The sequence below is a fragment of the Pseudopodoces humilis genome, chromosome 24 (assembly GCF_049639895.1).
Source record: "Pseudopodoces humilis isolate 2021_Gansu_Grassland_sample_001 chromosome 24, ASM4963989v1, whole genome shotgun sequence".
Lineage (NCBI taxonomy): Eukaryota > Metazoa > Chordata > Aves > Passeriformes > Paridae > Pseudopodoces > Pseudopodoces humilis.
This window is the reverse complement of record NC_142223.1, coordinates 1394595-1413690: the sequence shown is the minus strand read 5'-3', so window position 1 is coordinate 1413690 and position 19096 is coordinate 1394595. Positions and strand designations below refer to the sequence as shown.

At 54.6% G+C, this 19096-nt stretch overlaps 3 protein-coding genes across 18 annotated transcripts; 2 read left to right on the top strand and 1 right to left on the bottom strand.

Moving 5' to 3' along the window:
- Nucleotides 1-81: 81 nt before the first annotated feature.
- UBXN10 (UBX domain protein 10) lies at nt 82-7081 on the bottom strand. 2 transcript variants are annotated; one of them, XM_088066627.1, is made up of 2 exons: nt 6965-7081; nt 82-3086 (listed from the first exon to the last, which is right to left on the bottom strand). In XM_088066627.1, exon 2 carries the CDS (start codon nt 3072-3074, stop codon nt 2220-2222), a length of 855 nt encoding a protein of 284 aa, XP_087922753.1. In that variant the 5' UTR covers nt 3075-3086; nt 6965-7081; the 3' UTR covers nt 82-2219. The 2 variants fall into 2 exon arrangements, with proteins under 2 accessions (XP_087922753.1, XP_087922754.1); XM_088066628.1 differs by lacking the exon at nt 6965-7081 and adding an exon at nt 5195-5226.
- On the top strand, nt 6835-11839 carry LOC102102576 (phospholipase A2, membrane associated). 10 transcript variants are annotated; one of them, XM_088066630.1, is made up of 6 exons: nt 7466-7495; nt 8266-8388; nt 8821-8869; nt 9516-9660; nt 9844-9950; nt 11464-11839. In XM_088066630.1, the coding sequence occupies exons 2-6, from the start codon at nt 8368-8370 to the stop codon at nt 11607-11609; spliced, it is 468 nt and encodes a 155-aa protein (XP_087922756.1). In that variant the 5' UTR covers nt 7466-7495; nt 8266-8367; the 3' UTR covers nt 11610-11839. The 10 variants fall into 10 exon arrangements, with proteins under 10 accessions (XP_087922764.1, XP_087922763.1, XP_087922757.1 ...); XM_088066633.1 differs by lacking the exons at nt 7466-7495; nt 8266-8388 and adding exons at nt 7533-7657; nt 8064-8235; XM_088066629.1 differs by lacking the exon at nt 7466-7495 and adding an exon at nt 7555-7681.
- A 1838-nt stretch (nt 11840-13677) lies between these two features.
- Nucleotides 13678-17770, top strand: LOC102108410 (basic phospholipase A2 Cdr-13). 6 transcript variants are annotated; one of them, XM_088066639.1, is made up of 6 exons: nt 13683-14200; nt 14311-14417; nt 14491-15038; nt 15651-15770; nt 15932-16058; nt 17036-17048. In XM_088066639.1, exons 1-3 carry the CDS (start codon nt 13998-14000, stop codon nt 14613-14615), a joined length of 435 nt encoding a protein of 144 aa, XP_087922765.1. In that variant the 5' UTR covers nt 13683-13997; the 3' UTR covers nt 14616-15038; nt 15651-15770; nt 15932-16058; nt 17036-17048. The 6 variants fall into 6 exon arrangements, with proteins under 6 accessions (XP_087922767.1, XP_087922765.1, XP_087922766.1 ...); XM_088066641.1 differs by lacking the exons at nt 15932-16058; nt 17036-17048 and having other exon boundaries at nt 13678-13801; nt 14056-14200; nt 15651-15772; XM_014257219.2 differs by lacking the exons at nt 13683-14200; nt 14311-14417; nt 17036-17048 and adding exons at nt 17128-17234; nt 17327-17770 and having other exon boundaries at nt 14829-15038.
- The last annotated feature ends 1326 nt before the right edge of the window (nt 17771-19096 follow it).

The following is a 19096-nucleotide window of genomic DNA, read 5'->3' as shown; positions in this document are numbered from 1 at the left end:
TGTGGAGTGGAAGACTTGATTTAATCACCTACTTTCCTAGTACAGCTGAATGACCTGGTGACAGCAGAGTATTGGGTTGAATTGTCATGGAAGCTGCTGCTGGTCCTGTGTGCTGTTTCTAATGTACTTTTAATTGGAATTAAAGAACACATACTGAACAAACCCTTTGCTGACTTCTTGCTTGAATGGTTTGTTGGTGTTTAAAAACCTCAGTAAGGATATTCTCAGCCAAAAGTCCTGAAAAGTTTTATATGTGTGACAGAATGAATTTTAATGCTGAAATTCTTAAAAGATTCCCACAAAGAAGTTTCTTAAATGATGCCACACAATAAATGAGGTCAGATAAATATTCTTCCCCCTGTGCTTGTGCTGGGCTTAGAGTTGCTGCTAAAATCTCCCCAGAACAGTTCTGTAGGGAAGAGAACTGAGGGAGAAAAGAGGTGTTTTCTGCATTGTGTGTGTCTAGATCAAGACTTTTTTACCCATCTTTGGAAATGCTGTGGCCTGGGTGAGGTGATTAGGACTAAACTCATCCAGCTTTATCTTAGATATCCAGGAGGAACATCCTCCAGCATGAGAAGTCCACTGTGAGCCAAGTTGCTGAACTGTGTGATTGTTCTTGCTCTCTCACAGGTACAAACTTCAGGAAGGTTCTTGGAGGGCAGCTGACCTTCCAAAAACCCCTTTGGGCAGCCCATGAGGTATTTGACGTCAAATGAAAGGTTTCTTAAGAGCAGGTGTGATGGATAAACCTCAGCTCATGTAAATCATTTCATGTTCAAGTTTCAGCCTAAAAGGTTTTATTTAACACAGGATGGAAACACTCTGAAATGAAGGAGTAACAGCACACACAACAGGCAGAAATAGGGAATTAACTACCTAACACTGAAAGAAACATGGAAAATGGTCCTTTTTCCTGAAACCAAGTGAAATACTTCATGGTTCTGTTGAAGGCATCTATATATTTCAATATCTGGGACTGCTGAGTGATTCCTATCACCAACAGCAGCAGGGACCACTGCTCTTCACATACTGGTTTTATAAAGCTGCTGAACACTTGATTTAGCATCAGGTACCACACTCACAGCCAGCACCAGCAATCAGCTTTCTGTTCCTGTTGTGTTTGTGCTCCTGTGCTGTTTTAGCAGTTACACTGAGCTTCAAAATAAATTTGGTTTACCTCAAAACATTTAAAGTCAGTCCATCTGTGTGGCAAGTGGTCCATTTTTAAAGGAGATTAAAAATCACTGCTTTTGAAATTCCATTAGAAACTAGAAGATATTTTTCATATTTTAGCACAAGCACATTGTGTTAGCCTAAACCTGGTTAGTCACCCAACCAGCCTTTTAATGATGGTTTAGTAAAAGATGGCTTAGTCCTTGAGCTAATTCCCAGTCAAATCCCATTAATACCTTATTTAAAAATTCCCAAAGCAGTACTTGCTCCTTGGACTAACTCCCTGTAGTGCAGAGGGGTTAAATGGAATTATCTCTAACATCTCTTCTTAACTATCCATCTCTTCTTACCTGTGGATCACATGAGCTGAATAAGAGGAGGAAAACTCAAGAGAAAATCCTGCTGCTCCTCAAGACAACCAAAATAATAATTATTTGTTCTTAAAAAGATGATTTAGTCAAAGTTAAGAGCTGGACTGAGGTTACACCTGAGCCCTCACAGGTATTTTATGATCAGTGTTGCAATTTAATACTTCACAATAACTCATTAATGTGTTAATATTGCTATTTCCAGATGGTTTTGGGGTTTGATCTCCTTTTCAGTCTCTTGAGAAGATGTTTAGGATAAAGATAAGCTACTGAAGGTGTTCCTGTAGCTAAACCAGCTCTGCTTCTACCTTCCCAAATGGTGCTTCTGCATTCAGAGAACTGATAACTTCCCAAAACACAGAAAAGGACAAGGGGAGAGGACTTGGAAACCTGAGTGTTCAAAGAACATCAGCAACTTCAACAAACCAGAAAGACTGAAGGTTGGTGGTGCTGAGGCAGAAATTTGTGATGGCACAGGTGACACAAGCTGCTCTGTATGAATCAGGTTTATGCACCTGAAATACTATTTTCTGAAATATTATTTCAAATACTATTACATATCCATAACTGCTTCACCGGTATTTGGTGGGAGTTGGAAGATAAAGAAGTAGGTTTCAGGAAGCATCAGACTCAGTTTTTTGGAAGAAGAAGGACCCACAGCATCTCTCTGTGTGCCTAAAGATCTGCTGCATCATGCTGCTCGTCCTGTCGGATGCACAGCACAGACTTGGGGAGGATCCCGCACTCCTGAAGGGATTTTGTAAGGTCAGAGAAGCTCCTCCGGGGCACCTCCATGGTTTCAACGCTGCACTGTTGGTAGTTGGCCAACAATTTCTGTCCTGCCACAGCAAGAACCGTCTGGAGACTGTCAGAGGGCTTGAAGTGGTGCTCAAACCTCTGCCCAGAGGGAGATCGGACAGCGAGCAGCACGTGTGGCTCTTCCAGGCTTCCAGGGAACACCCGAGGGCTCTCCTGCCTCGCTCGCCTTCCCCACTGCTCAGGGGCACAGTGCATGTGGGAGCTCTCTTCAGTGGGAATGTCACTTCCTGACAATGTGCTGGCAGATCCCTGTTCTCCAGAAAAAGTCTTGATGGCTTTTGGAGCATCCCCCTGCCCCTCAGTCACCTCCAGCCGGTCGGTCCGTTCAGCCAACGCTTCCACGGCACCGCTCCCTACGCCCTTCCGGATGATGGAGGGGAGCACCCGGTACTTGTTCAGGGACGAGGAGCTCTTCAAAGGCACTTGCTGCAGGAGCTTTGGGATTTTCTCAGGAGACACCTGGACAGGTGGGAAGGCCGGTTTTGTGAGTGGTGCTCTCCGGCTGTTCAGCAATTCCCGAGGAGAGGCTGCCGGTGAGGAAGATGGCACACAGCACGGACAGGCTTCCATTCCCTGGCGGTGGCTCAGGCTTGGCCTCTGTCCCTTGGCAGATTTGGGCCTGGTGACGTGCATGGTGCACAGCAGAGTGGCTGTGCCTGGAGGGAAGAGGAGCTGAGCTGGTGCTGAGTCCCAGAAAACCGCTGTGGCCATCGCACCTGCGGGCTGGGAGCAGAGGGAAGAGTTAGAGCAACTGGTCAGGAGAGTTCAACCTCCCTGAGGCTCCCACGCTGTGCAATGTGTCAGGTAATGAGAGAATAAATCTGGGGTATCACTGCCTGGGCAGGCAGAAACCCTGCAGGGCACAAAGGGCTGAGTCACAGAGGGTAGGAGATGCGTTATTTATTTGTAGGGACTGGTTTTGGCAGGAATTGTGTACAGTTGACCCAGAGCTTCAGGGAGTTGTGCCCTTTGCCACTGAATGTAAGTTTTTGATGGAAAGAACAACTTCTTTCTTCTGAAGCTGGAAACTCACCCCAGGGTGACCTAACTGTGGCTTTCCAGTACCTGAAGGGAGCTGAAGGGAAAGATGGAGACTGTGGACATGGGCCTGGAGTGGCAGGACACAGAGAATGGCTTCCCACTGCCAGAGGGCAGGGTTAGGTGGGATCTTGGGAAGGAATTCTTCCCTGTGAGGGTGGGGAGAAGCTGTGGCTGACCCTGGATCCCTGGCAGTGCCCAAGACCAGGCTGGACGAGGCTTGGAGCAGCCTGGGACAGTGGAAGGTGTCCCTGCCCATGGCAGGGGTAGAACAAGATGGTCTTTAGGTTCCCTTCCAACCCAAACCCTTCTGAGATTCTATTCTAAACCAAACAGAGCGAACAGCCCCTGTGGTGCTTTGCCAGCGATGTGTTTGTTATTTAACATTTCACTTCTCCTCCAGCTCAGCACAGCTAAGGCAGAGTCCCAGCACACCCTGCCCAGCCCGAGCTGACAGACCTGTCCCTCCTGAGCCTCCAGCGGAGGGGACAGGGACACTCGCCCGGGTGACTCATCCCAGCTTCCCAGGAGCCTGTGGGAGGGACAGGGGCTGTACCTTACCGCCAACAAATAAACTCCAAGGCAACAACGCACCGAGGCAGAACCAACTCCCAAGTGCACGGGAGCACTTACAGATAGTCTCAGTGACGCTGCCACTTCCAAGAATAAACCCCCAACCACCCAACCAACCTGGTGGGACCCTCCACGAGTGTCTGCACTGCCCCAGCACAGCGTATGTTAGAGGGGACAGGCTGAAAACGTGGGCTCTGGAGAGGGCTGGGATGGGGAACCACAGCCAGGGAGGGCTGTGCCCACAGGTGCCCCCAGGGCCGGGGAGGCTGGCACTTCACGCCCCTGACCCACAGCACGGCATCCCAGGCTGGGTCAGGCTGGAAGGGACAATGGAAGCTCATCTGGTGTCCCCTCGGTGCTCCAGCAGGGCCAGCACAGGGCACAGGATTGTGTGCGGATGGGTCTGGAATATCCCCGCTACTCCACACCCTCTCTGGGCAGTTCCAGGTGTTTAAAGAAGTCCTTCCTCATGTTCAAGTGGAACTTCCCGCGCATCAGTCCCTGCCCACTGTCCCTTGTCCTGCTGAGAGCTGGCGCAGCCCCAGGCAGAGCCCTCAGTGCCGGGTGCCGGGGCAGAAGCGCAGCCCCGCTGGCTGAGCCCGGCTCCACAGCCCCAGAAACAGGTCCCGGTCCCGCTCCCTCACCTGCCCCGCTCTCCCCTCACCTGCCCCGCGTTCCTCTCACGGGCCCCGCTCTCCCCTCCCCTGCCCCGCTCTCCCCTCACGGGCCCCGCTCTCCCCTCACGGGCCCCGCGCTCCCCTCACCGGCCCCGCTCTCCCCTCACGGGCCCCGCTCTCCCCTCACCTGCCCCGCGTTCCCCTCACCGGCCCCGCTCTCCCCTCACCGGCCCCGCTCTCCCCTCACCTGCCCCGCGTTCCCCTCCCGGGCCCCGCTCTCCCCTCCCGGGCCCCGCTCTCCCCTCACCGGCCCCGCTCTCCCCTCACCGGCCCCGCTCTCCCCTCACGGGCCCCGCGCTCCCCTGACCGGCCCCGCTCTCCCCTCACCGCTCTCCCCTCACCGCTCTCCCCTCACCGGCCCCGTGCTCCCCTCACCGCTCTCCCCTCACGGGCCCCGCTCTCCCCTCACCGGCCCAGCTCTCCCCTCACCGGCCCCGCTCTCCCCTCACCGGCCCCGCTCTCCCCTCACCGCTCTCCCCTCACGGGCCCCGCTCTCCCCTCACGGGCCCCGCGCTCCCCTCACCGGCCCCGCTCTCCCCTCACCCGTCCCGCGCCCGCCGCGCGGCGCCGTTGCCGTGGCGACAGCGGCACTTCCGGGCGCGCCCCCCGCCCCCGCCCCGTCAGGCCCCGCCCCCCCGCCCCGCGCGGGAACGGGAATGGGGAATGGGAATGGGAATGGGGAATGGGGAATGGGGAATGGGAATGGGAAATGGGTGAATGGGAATGGGGAATGGGAATGGGAATTGGAATTGGGAATGGGAATGGGAATGGGAATGGGGAATGGGAATGGGAATGGGGAATGGGAATGGGAATGGGAATGGGGAATGGGGAATGGGAATGGGAATGGGAATGGGAATGGGAATGGGGAATGGGAATGGGGAATGGGAATGGGAATGGGGAATGGGAATGGGGAATGGGAATGGGGATGGGAATGGGGATGGGAATGGGAATGGGGAATGGGAATGGGGAATGGGGAATGGGGAATGGGAATGGGAATGGGGAATGGGGAATGGGGAATGGGGAATGGGAATGGGGAATGGGGAATGGGAATGGGAATTGGAATTGGGAATGGGAATGGGGAATGGGGAATGGGGACGGGGACAGATGGAGACGGGGATGGTGATGGGAATGGGAAAGGGAAACAAGAACCGGGACGGGAATGCGGATGAGAACGGCAGTGGGAACCAGGATGGATGGGAATGGGAGCAGTGACAGGAATGGGAAAGGGAGCAGGGACAGGAATGCAGAAGGGAACAGGGGTGGGAACAGGGATGGATGGGAGTGGAGATGGGAACAGGCAGGAGTGGGACAGTTGGCATGTCCCGGGATGGATCCGAGGATGTTCCAGAGTGGACCCAGGGCTAGAAGCAGGGCTGGGAATAGCTGGGATGTCCTGGTGTGGTCCCAGGGGCCATCCCCAGGCTCAGGGATAGCCGTGACCCTCTGTAAGCCCCGTGACAGCCTCAGGTGGCACAGGAGCAGCCCTGGGACATTGGGAAGGTTCCAGAAGCTTCGTCCTGCTGGACACGAAGGAGTGGTGGGAGCAGGGGGTGGCTCAGGGGTCTCTCACCAACTCCACCCGTTGATGACCGTGGTACCTGGGCTGTCCCAGCAGGAATTCCCATTCCTCCAACCCACCCAAAGCAAAACCACAGTGGTGTCACCCTGCTTAAATACCCAAATCTTTGGGGTTCAGCCCTAACAGTTTAAAAACCAAGGCATTGCAGCCCATCCTGAGCAAAGGCAGCAGCATGGGAGCACAAGACAGCGTTTAACCTCCCTGTGACATTATTCAGTGAGCACTGAATCAGATAAACCCCAAATTGTGATGAAAACACCTTTTTAAAATGCCACATTACACACAAGATCACACAGGGACCTAAAACAACTCTTTTGGGAGAGTTTCTTTGTGCTGGGAAAGCTGCAGCTGGGAGGGAGGTTGAGTCCTCCTGATCCCCCCGGCTACAAATGATCCCTGGGTGAGTTTTCCTTCTGGGAACACCCCACACAACACCAACCTCTTCCATCTCTCCCCATTAATCCCTTTCTAAACCCACTCCTAATTAAGCAGCTGCTGCTCCCACTAACAGAGCCCATCGAAGCAATAAATACCCACCATAAACTTGGGGGTCTCCACCCTGCGGGGTGGGAGGATCAAGGTGAACCTGTGCACTAAAAATAAATAAAATAACTGGGGAAATAGTCTCCTATCAGCTCACCCCAGCCCAGGATGTTTAGCAAGGCTGCAGATCAAAGCACAGCGGGTATTTACACTCCAGTAGGGCCCTGAGCGAACAGATGGGTGGGTGATACCTGGCTCTCCTTGTTCCATGGAAGGCTGAAAAGTTCCACATTTCCAATGGGATAATAACTTCCACGGGTGGTTTTTAAGCCCTCGAGTCTGTGGGTTAGTTAAAGACAGGGTTTAGCTTTGTGTGGGAACTCCCCTGAGTGGATCCTCCACAGAGAGGGAGGGCTTAAAATGAGGGGATTTGGTTAAAACCATGTGTGGATCCCAAATCCACATGATCCCAGCCCTCTGCTCTCCATTTGTGTCTCTGGACAATGCTTTTCATACAGATTTATCCAAACTCTACAGCAAAACCCAATTTTTCCCCCTAAATCCATGTGCCTGCAATGCCAAAGCAGGAGCAGCACAGACAAGAACTACCACAGTGGGGGGAACCTCTTGCAATGGTTTTGTGGAGGAGATGGGAAAGGGATTAATTAGTTAATTATTAGGGATGCCCTGGTTTTAAAAGTCAGGTGGGGAAAGCAGGGGTTGGGGCTGTCACTGTGGTGTTTTGGAGAGGTTCCTTGTGCAGATGGTGGGTGGGGAGGCAGGTGAGATGTAACTCCCCATCCTTAACAGGCTTGGATGGGGTTTTATTCCACTTGCAGCAGGAAATAAAAGGTTAGAGGGAAAGAAAACCCTGGGACAGAGCAGCTGAGGTGTGACATCCCTTCCAGTGTCAGCTTTGGCGGCTCTCAGGAATTTCAACAAAGGTTTCTCCTCTTGCCTCCACACCAGTCAGTCATTTCTTCACAATTCCCAACCCCAAATTCCCTTCTCTGGGAGCATGGTTAATCCCTGAGGGTGGGGCCCTGCCTACCTCCTGATACCTGCATTTGTGTCTGTGTTTGTTCTTGGCCCCACGGTTTCAAAGAAGCAGCTTTTGTTGCTTATCTCCTCTGATTTTGTGTCTCCCACGTGTCTCTGTATCATGTTTGGGTTATTGTAATTAACTAAACTCTATTCCCAAAGCATTCCAAGCCCTTTCATGGCTTTTCCAGCCTTTGCTGCTGGCAGTTTAATTTCACAGACCCCTTTCCCCCTGGGCAGGACAGGAAAACTGCAGACCCAGGAAATGCAATCCTGCTGTTTGCTGTTCTCCCTTGCAATTTGGCACAGCTGGATTTGGATGCAGCCATGGATTTGGGGGGACAGCTGCAAGGAAGGAGCCAAGGGAAATCATCTTTGAGGCTTCAGAGAGTGAGCTGGCAAAACTGAGGAAACATTGAGCCCAAAGTGCTGCCTCTACACCTGCAACGAGGATTTGACACCCTCTGAGGTGCCATCCTGGGTGAAAATCACTTTTATCCCATTTCTCCAGCCACCAAATCCCATGGATTTTAAAACCCTGGCCATGGCCAAGGCCTTGACTGGCCTCATGCAGGGATAGAGCCGGCCTCGTGCCCAGTGAGATGATGGAGGAATGGATGATGGAGACGATGCTGTGAGAAAACCCGTGTTTTCTGGGGGAAAAGGATGGGAATTGTCTCCCTGTTCAGGCAATCCTGGTTTAGGGTGACTGACAGCATCAGCACAGATAGAGGAGGGGGTGGGCCTGGCAGGGATATAAACCCACCCCGCTGAGCCGGCAGCGTTGGAGCTGCAGGTCCGGGTGGGGTAAGGAGAGGGGATTTCACTGCCCTGCTGCTCCCCAGGGCACGGGGGGAGGGCTGCAGGTCCCAGGCAGGACAAACCACCCTGCCCCACATCCCCAAACTGGGGTACAGAACCTTGGGGGGGTTCACTGGGTGATGCCTTGCAGAGCTGTGTGCTCACAGTGACACGAATGTCACCCGAGGCACTGCCCTGGCTCCCTGTCCCTGCTGGGGCACTGCAGGAGCTCCTGGATCATCACCCGTCCTTGTTCCCTCTCCAGGGCAGCCCCAGGATGAGGAATCTCCTCCTCGCCGTGCTCCTGGCTTGTGGTAAGTGTCCTGCTGTCCCCGGCCAGGAATCCACCTACAAACCCTGAGTCTCTGTGCACGATTCAGGTTTTGGTTTAAACCTGGCAGCTTCTCTCCAGTGCTTTGTGTAGAACTGCTGCAGTCCTGGAGGGCTCGGTGATGGGGAGGCTTTGGAATGCTGAGATCCATATTTATTTTGGGAGGCTCTGGAGCCCTGTTGTCACCTTTCCTACCTGTGCCAAGCCCATGGCTGATCCTGGTTGGTGATGGGTGATTGCAGTTTGCAAAATACCTTGTGTAAAAATATCTTTATTTTTACAGCCAGAGGCTGTAAAAGCCAGGCTGAAAAATCCATCCTCCCCCTGGCACAGGGTGCCCAGAGAAGCTGTGGCTGCCCAAATCCTGGAAGTGTCCAAGGCCAAGTTGTGTCTTGGAGCAACCTGGGATAGTGGAAGGTGTCACCCATGGCAGGAGGTGGAACAAGACAGGCTTTGAGCTTCCTTCCAGCCCAAACCATCCCATGATTCTGTAATTCCATAATTCTGGAGGTTCAAATCCTGCAAGTGCAGGTTTCCAGCAATGCCAGACCAGTTTAATGCCCCTGCCTGGTGCAAGGTTCGGGGGATACCCCCTGGCTCTGGTCCTGAGCCCATCCTGTGCCCCCCAGGGCTGCTCCCGGCTGGCACCAGCGTCCTGGAGCTGGAGAGGATGATCAGGGTGGCCACGGGCAGGAGTGCCCTGCTGTCCTACAGCTGGTACGGCTGTTTCTGCGGCATCGGGGGCTCCGGGACCCCCGTGGATCCCACTGACAGGTGAGACCCCGCAGCAGTAAAGCCCCTCACTGCCTGCCTTGCAGCGCTGGGGGGCTTTGTACCCCTCCCCAGCTGTTGTCTCGCTCCCTCCTCTTCCCTTAAATTTGAGGCTGGACCTTCCCCTGTGCTCCGGCTGTGGTGAGGGAGGGTTTGGGGCCGAGGTTTGACGTGGTGTCCCCGCAGGTGCTGCCAAGCCCACGATTGCTGCTACAGGAGGCTGAGGGAGGGCAGGTGCAGCCCCCTGCTCACCCCCTACAGCTTCACCTCCTCCAACGGGAGCATCACCTGCAGTGAGTACCGAGAGGGCAGGGTGAGCATCCCCGAGACAGGGGAGCATCCCCCGGGTGAATCCCGGGTGAATCCCGGGTGAATCCAGGGTGAATCTCCTGAGCATCCCCCGGGTGAATCCCGGCTGAATCCCGGGTGAATCCAGGGTGAATCTCCTGAGCATCCCCCGGGTGAATCCCGGGTGAATCCCGGGTGAATCCCGGGTGAATCTCCTGAGCATCCCCCGGGTGAATCCCGGGTGAATCTCCTGAGCATCCCCCGGGTGAATCCCGGGTGAATCCCGGGTGAATCTCCTGAGCATCCCCTGGGTGAATCTCCTGAGCGTCCCCTGAGTAAATCCTGGGTGAATCTCCTGAGCATCCCCTGGGTAAATCCTGAGTAAATCCCGGGTGAATCTCCTGAGCATCCCCATGGTAAATCCTGGGTAAATCCTGGGTGAATCCTGGGTGAATCTCCTGAGCATCCCCATGGTAAATCCTGGGTGAATCCTGGGTGAATCCTGGGTGAATCTCCTGAGCATCCCCTGGGTAAATCCTGAGTAAATCCTGGGTGAATCCTGGGTGAATCTCCTGAGCATCCCCTGGGTAAATCCTGAGTAAATCCTGGGTGAATCTCCTGAGCATCCCCATGGTAAATCCTGGGTGAATCTCCTGAGCATCCCCTGGGTAAATCCTGAGTAAATCCTGGGTGAATCCTGGGTGAATCTCCTGAGCATCCCCTGAGTAAATCCTGGGTAAATCTCCTGAGCATCCCCATGGTAAATCCTGGGTGAATCCCGGCTAAATCTCCTGAGCATCCCCTGGGTAAATCCTGAGTAAATCCTGGGTGAATCCTGGGTGAATCTCCTGAGCATCCCCATGGTAAATCCTGGGTGAATCCCGGCTAAATCTCCTGAGCATCCCCCAGATGAATCCCGGGTGAATCCCGGGTGATTCTCCTGAAAATCCCCTGGGTGAATCCCGGGTGAATCTCCTGAGCATCCCCTGGGTGAATCCCGGGTGAATCCCGGGTGAATCCAGGGTGAATCCCGGGTGAATCTCCTGAGCATCCCCTGGGTAAATCCTGAGTAAATCCCGGGTGAATCTTCTGAGCATCCCCCGGGTGAATCCCGGGTGAATCCTGGATGAATTCTGGGTGAGTCTCCTGAGCATCCCCTGAATAAATCCTGGGTGAATCTCCTGAGCATCCCCATGGTAAATCCTGGGTAAATCCTGGGTGAATCCTGGGTGAATCTCCTGAGCATCCCCCAGATGAATCCCGGGTGAATCCCGGGTGATTCTCCTGAAAATTCCCTGGGTGAATCCCGGGTGAATCCCGGGTGAATCTCCTGCACATCCCCCGGGTGAATCTCCTGAGCATCCCCCGGGTGAATCCAGCCCCATTCCCGAGCGGCTGGGATAATGAAATGCGCACTGAGGTTGGGGAAGGGGAGCACCAGGACACGCTGCTCTCTGTCCTTCCCCCATGGCTCCGGGCAGGAAAGGCACGGCAGGGCTCCGTGTTTTCCCCCCGCAGGTGATGAGCAGAGCTGGTGCGAGAGAGAGACCTGTGTGTGTGACAGCACCGTGGCCTCGTGCTTCGCCAGCACCCTGCACTCCTACAACAATTCCTACCGCTTCTACTTCAAACTCAAATGCCAAGGAAGTAAACTCCAGTGCTGAGGAGGGGGAATCTGCACACAGAATTCCAGATTTGGGCTGGTTTTCCCCAGAAAATGGGGCTCAGAAAAGGTAGAGCTGCATGTGAGGTGCTGCTCAGAACGAGCACCACAGATGGAGACCCACCAGTTCCTGGAAAGCCACAGCAGCTTCCTCTTTTTGTCCCTTCCTCCTCTCTTGATTTCATTTCCCAGCAGATAATAATGATACAATAAAAGGGATGTAAATTGGTTCTCTATGGTGGTTTTTTTTCTGTAAGGGATGTTGAGATTGAGGCACTGCAACAGTGGCTGACGAGTTTGGGGAGAACTTCTGCATCCCACACCTCAGCCACGTCATTTGCCTGACCCTCCAACATTTTCCATGGTCCCAACAGGGCTGTAATTCACATTTCTATCCCCATGTGGAGCAATGAGTTTGGGGAACAGGATGCCCAGAGAAGCTGTGGTTGCCCTGGATCCCTGGCAGTGCCCAAGGCCAGGTTGGATGGGGCTTAGAGCAACCTGGGACAGTGGAAGGTGTCCTTGCTATGGCAGGGAGTGGAACAAGATGAGTTTTAAAGTCCCTTCCAGCCCAAACCCATCTGGGATTCTGGCATTCTATGATTTTCTAATCCACATCCAAGCAGCTTCGTGAGGAACACAACAAAACAGTCCCAGAAATACAGTAAGAGGCTTCACATCACAGCGATTTTTAAGTTGTATATCATTTTTCTGTTCCTCTTTTCCCGAGTCAGGACAACCTGAACCACAGCTCAGCACAGGGAGAAGCTCACAGGACTATCCCCAGGATCTCCTGGGGTGTTTTGGCTTCTGAGGATTTTACTAGGAATGACACAACTGCTCTTTTACATCTCTTTCCTGCTATAAACAATTCCATACAAAGCCTTTCATGGAAATAAATGTTTTTAATGCAAACACACTAAAAGCAGGGAAACAGTGCCAGTACAGAAACTGATTGGAAATGATTAATGAGGCAGTAATTAGCCTGAGGAGCATTAAGAGGCTGTGAGCAATTCAGATAAGCACAAGGCACGTGCCAGCCAGGGAGCATCACTCGTGACAGCAGAGACAAAGCACAGCCAGGATCAGGGCTTGGCTGAAAACTTTGTCAGTGGGGAGAACAACAAAAATCTATTTTTCCATCACAAAAAACACAGACAAATCACCTTCCTTCCTTAACATCCCTCCCAAACCAAATCAGTCTGGGATTCCATGACTCTTGGAAATGAGGGTTAAAGAATAATCATCCACAGAGGAAGGAAGATTTCAAAGCCTTGACATTAGGCAGGTGCTAATTTAGGAGGGCAGTTAATGACTGAATGGTTTCTCATGAAGAGTGTAATGAGGAGGTGGAAAAGTCACAAGGAGAGAAATAAAGGCAAGTTCCACTTTCTCATCTCAGAATATTAATTTTGCTTCTGTTTTCTCATGGTGAGTGAGGGTGTAATCATCTGGTGTCTGCCCAACCTCCTGTCTCTGGGAACTGCACATTTAGAGATGCTTTCAGTGTTGCCCATACTTTCCACAAAGAAGTGATAACTCTCCTTGAACCTCCTTGAAAGCCCCAAACTTGCTGTGTCCATGCCCAGCCTGAACCAGAGCTGTTTTTTTCCCCCCTGATACAGCTCCTTGGCTCTGGGAAGGGCAGAAGAAAAGGCCCCTGGGCATCTCAGAGTGTTTGCTTCCTCCTTGGGCTGGAAGTGATGCTGCTTTTCCACCTCATCCCACCCCACTCGTGGGCTACGGGGCCTTAGGGGATTTCTGGCATTCCTCAGAAGGGGAAGGATGGCATCTTCCCCTCTGCAGGGAAGCCCAGTCAGCGAGATTTGGGTCAAAGGAACCCCAGGCAGATGGGAGCAAACTATATAAAGCAAACCCAGTTGCTGCAGGGCACTGCAAGCCAGCAGGGCTTTGCCAAGGTAAGTGGGGATGGAGGATTGCTTTTCCCTCTCCTCCTTTCAGCAGGAGCTGTGGTGCAGGTGCCACGCTGGGGAAGCAGGATTGAAGGAGATGCTGCCTGAGATGCCAGCCCAGGAGATGCTCCCAGTCCCTGGAGAGAGGGAGAACCTCTGCTCCTGGATGATGAGGAAAGGAAGAAGAAGGTGATTGGTAAAACAGAGAATTTGGTTTCCTCCCCCAGAGCTGTCAGAAGGATGAAGTCTGTCCTCGGCCTCTCTGTGCTGTTTGTGTGGGGTAAGTGTCCTCTCTCAGGCCCAAGGCTCTCTGTGCAGTCACAACCACTGAAATTAGGACCAGGCTGGTGATTTCTTCACCTCTCCCCATCACCAGCTCTCCCAGACATGCAACAACTCTCCTGTGCCAAGCTGGGAACACATTTCCTCTCCATTGCATTTCTAATTCACCGCCACCCTGGTGCCAGTCTGGAGGGATGGAGCTGCTGTTTGGGGCAGGGAATCAACGTGATCTCCCTGATTTTCCCCTTCCAGGCTTGTCCCCAGCCCAGGGGAGCCTCTTGCAGCTGCACCAGATGATCTCAAAAGCGACAGGGAAAAACGCTCTTCTGCATTACGGCTTCTACGGCTGCTACTGCGGCCTGGGGGGCAAGGGGCAGCCCAAGGATGCCACAGACAGGTGAGAACCCGCTTTAAACCTCACTGCCCAGACATATCCTTGAATATTTTTAATTCTGTGGCGTGAGGGGCAGAAAATTGCACCCCCTCAAGCTTAGATGTCCTGTGCAGATGCTGCCAGCTGCACGATACTTGCTACCAAAACCTCCTGGAGTACCGCTGCAACGCCAAGACACGGCTCTACCGCTACAGCTGGCACCATGGCAGGCTGTCCTGCAGTGAGTAGGGTCCTGGAAAAGGGGGTGTCACCCCCCTAAAGCTGGGGCTGACCCTGGGATCCCCTCTGTGCAGGACCTGGCTCTCGGTGCTCCTACTTGTCCTGTGAGTGTGACCGCAGCCTGGCGCTGTGCCTGAGGAGAAACGTCAGCAGCTACAGGAAAGGCTATCAATTCTACCCCCAAACCCGGTGCTGCTGATGGGAGCTGGGATGTGGGGATGGGGATCATCCCTGTGCTGCCCGCGGCAGAGCTGCTAAATTAAAATTTAAAACATTTAAAATTAAATTAAATCGAATTAAATGTAAATTAAATCAACGCGGAAATAAACAAAAATAAAATAAAGTGTTCGTGTTCATCGTCCCCGGTCCTCTGAGAGCTGCTGCTGCTGCTGGGCAGGGAGAGAAATGCCTGTAAATAATCAACATCTTCCCAAAACTTTGCGAGAAGTCGGTCTCGGCCCCTGCGTCACTCGAGGCTCCACGGGGAGAGGGGAGGAAGGGGCGTAGCATTCCCTGGGTTTGGGACAGACGAATCATTTCGGAGCTTCCAGTTGGAGCTGGGCTGGACACCGAGGGCAGGATCTCTGCGGGAGGACAGGCTGACAGCGAGGAAGATTCCCTGGTGAGCTGCTGGGGAAGGAAAAATCCGGGGGGATGTTGGAAGAAGGCAGAGGGAGCGGCAGGTTCCTGCAGGAAAAGTGTGGGGAGGGGTGCTCTGGGTGCCAAAAAGCGGTGGGACAGGAGCAGGGGGATGCTGGAGGGGTGGGGGATGCTCAGGTGGTGGGGGATGCTGGAGGGGTGGGGGATGCTGGAGGGGTGGGGGATGCTCCGGTGGTGGGGGATGCTCAGGTGGTGGGGGATGCTGGAGGGGTGGGGTATGCTCAGGTGCTGGGGGATGCTGGAGAGGTGGGGGATGCTGGAGGTGTGGGGGATGCTGGAGAGGTGGGGGATGCTCAGGTGCTGGGGGATGCTCAGGTGCTGGGGGATGCTGGAGGTGTGGGGGATGCTCAGGTGCTGGGGGATGCTGGAGGGGTGGGGGATGCTCAGGTGCTGGGGGATGCTCAGGTGCTGGGGGATGCTGGAGGGGTGGGGGATGCTCAGGTGCTGGGGGATGCTCCGGTGGTGGGGCAGCTTCAGAAACCGCCTGCTCTCTCAGCCAAGGGACAGCAACACTGATGGGAGGGGGCACAGTTGATTTTCTCCCTTCAGATTTTGGGGGTTGATCCGATTTCAGAGGAAGCTCCTGTCAAACTGGCCTCGCTGCCTGGCTCAGCCTGTCCCCTGTTTCTCCTCCCAGGCCCAGGTGAGAGGAAGATGAGGGTCCTGCTGGTGCTGACGATGCTGTTTGCCTGCAGTAAGTGCATCCCCAACCCACAGACAGGAGCCAGGCTCATCCCCAAACTCCTGTGCACTCCTCAGGGAGACTCCCAGCAAAGCCTCCTCCCCTCCCCAGTTCCCCCGGCCACATTTCTTCATATAACTTACCAAAAAAATCACATTTTACGGTCACTCCAGGTGTGTTCACAGCTCACGGGAAGCACCCGCGCACATTCACACCGGGACTGGAGGGAAGCACCGTAGGAAACCTGACTGCCCATGGATGCTACTCGGGATGGGGCACCTCGAGGGCTTCGGCGGATCGGTACAGGCAGCGCTGGTCCCGGGGGGATAACGCTGGTCCCGGGGGGATAACGCTGGTCCCAGAGGGATAACGCTGGTCCCAGAGGGATAACGCTGGTCCCAGAGGGATAACGCTGGTCCCAGAGGGATAACGCTGGTCCCGGGGGGATAACGCTGGTCCCGGGGGGATAACGCTGGTCCCGGGGGGATAACGCTGGTCCCGGGGGGATAACGCTGGTCCCAGAGGGATAACGCTGGTCCCAGAGGGTTAATGCTGGTCCCAGAGGGATAACGCTGGTCCCGGGGGGATAACGCTGGTCCCGGGGGGATAACGCTGGTCCCGGGGGGTTAACGCTGGTCCCAGAGGGATAACGCTGGTCCCAGAGGGTTAATGCTGGTCCCAGAGGGATAACGCTGGTCCCAGAGGGATAACGCTGGTCCCAGAGGGATAACGCTGATCCCAGAGGGATAACGCTGATCCCAGAGGGATAACGCTGATCCCAGAGGGATAACGCTGGTCCCAGAGGGATAACGCTGGTCTCAGAGGGATAACGCTGGTCCCAGAGGGATAACGCTGGTCCCAGAGGGATAACGCTGGTCTCAGAGGGATAACGCTGGTCTCAGAGGGATAACGCTGGTCCCGGGGGGATAACGCTGGTCCCAGAGGGATAACGCTGGTCCCGGGGGGATAACGCTGGTCCCAGAGGGATAACGCTGGTCCCGGGGTAACCCCGAGGCTCTGCACAAGCCCAGCAGCACCCCCTGAAGCTTTGCAAAACGCAGACCAAGCAGCAGCAGGAAGGAATGAGGTTTTGGGGAAGCAAGGAAAGTGAGGCAGTGCTGAGCCCTAACTCCACGCCGGGGTCAGCAGGGCGGTGCCCGTGGCAGCTGCCCGGTCCGTGGGGTGGCACCAGCGCAGAGGGACGGTCCCGGAGCTGGGATGCGGGGCAGGGCTCGCACGGGGAACGGGCGGGACAGAGAAGCTTCTGTCTGATCCAGCGCAGGAGGATGCAGGGCTGGCGGCTCTCCCCGAGTCTGTGGCAGGAGAGAAGCCACATTCCCGACCATTCCCGGCTCTCCTCCTGCCGCAGGTGCTGCCTGCTCCGAGCCTGCTGCTATGCCAAGCTGGCAGCGCGGCGGTGCCGCCCGGGACCCGTCCAGCCGCTCTCGGCTCCCCGGGCAGGGATCCCCACCTGCAGTGAGTGTTGCCCCTTATCCACACCATCCCCTCTCTCTGCCCCTTGCCGGGGGGCTCGGGGAAGGTCTCAGGTGCGGTGTGTGTCCCCGCAGGGTCGGGGACGTGGTGCCAGCGAGGCGCCTGCAGGTGCGAGCGGGCGGCGCGGCTGTGCCGGGCTCGGCTCCGCCGCCGCTGCCGGGGACGAGCCGGGAGGTGCTGAAACAAAAACTCCCTTTGCCAAACCATCTCCGGGGACTGATCCGACAAGGGACGGCGCAGGCAGAGCTTCCCAGCCCTGGTGAGTCTCCTCCTCGGCCTTTTGGCTTCGAGGCGAGGACAACAACCCTCCGGTGAAGTCGCGTCACGGGATGCGAGGAGGGGGAGCAGAGCTGACGTGATGTTCCAGCACAGCAAAACAAGGGAGGGGTGGATGGACACCTGCCCCTCGTCCCGGTGATGGGAAGCGTTCTCTTGGCAGCCTTTCCGCTCCCTCCGCTTCCTGCTTCACAGCAAATTCCCTCCTGTTGCTCCAAAATAAAAGCAGAGAGCCCAAAGCAGCGGTTCCCAGCGTGCCGTGACTCAGCTGAGCCCAGCGAACACCCCTCTCCTCTCAGAGAGGTTTCCTCTTGAAGTACTCAGCAAAAACGACACTTGAGAGGTGACACGACTCAGCCCTGAGCTGCCCCAACTTAGCTCTAAATTCAGGCTCTGAAAATTCCCAGTTTTTCTGAGGGATGGAGGAGTGGAGACTGGTGGAAGGGCTGGGGGCAGGAACGGTGGTGTGGGAGGGACAGGCTTGGACTTCAATTATCTTTGTGGGTCCCTTCCAGCTCGGGATGTTCTGTGATCCCCTAAATCTCTGCTGTGACAGGATGGCCGGGAGCTTGCCTCACACCCAGTGCTGAGCAAAACAGAGTTCTCACCAGAAAAGAATGTTTTGGCCCAATTCTGCAACAACCCTGAGCACATTCCTTAGGAAAAGGCAGTTCGGGCAGTGGCTGCTTCCCCCCACTTCAGCATCCCCAGGTTTTGTGCCTTGGGGTGTTGATCCTGGCAGATCTCCATGCTCCAAACCACCTTAGGGGGAGGTTCAGCAATGAAATAAAGCCACAGAAACAACAAAACACTGTTTCCTCAGGGGCTGATGCCCAGCTGGAATTGCCACCCTGGGTTGCCCCATAGCTGAAATCAATGGCACCAGGAAATAGCCCTGAAATGGATGTTTCTGCCAGCTGTCAGCCAGGAACCACGCCCTGCCACCCTCCTCCAGCCATGTGGAATCCTGGGGGAGATGAGGAAGGAGCCCTTTGCCCAGCAGGCATAAATCAAGGATCAAATCCTCACGGAGAGGATGGATAGCCCAGACAGATTGCAGGCTGGGATAAACTCAACCACGCTCTCCCTTTGTCAATTCTGGGTGAATTTTAACCATCCAGGAATTTTCCTGCTTGGACATCCAGCTGTACAAATCCATTCATACAAATCCTCCAAATGCTGATGTTTTGGCTCAGATACTGCACCCCCTCAGAGCAGTGCAATAAACTGGGCTGCAAGAGTCGTGGTTTTCATACTAAGAAACAAAACCCACAGCTTCCCAGGAGGTGTTTGGCTTTTGGGGGGACTTATTTCCAATTTAACCTGGCACAGGTTGAGGGGATAGGGTGGAGAAGCTTTCAGTGGAACTCAGCCAGTTTGATAGACAAGAATATTGAATATCCCCTATTCCTCCATGATAAAACTGATTGTGGACTTGGAAAATCCTGAATTGTGGCAAATCCTGGTTTAGCCAATTAACACCATCCCAGGGGACTACCTAAATTAACCCAGAGAGCTGATGATGAGCCATGTCAGAGGAGGGGAAAGAGATTTTGTTGAGCTGAGTT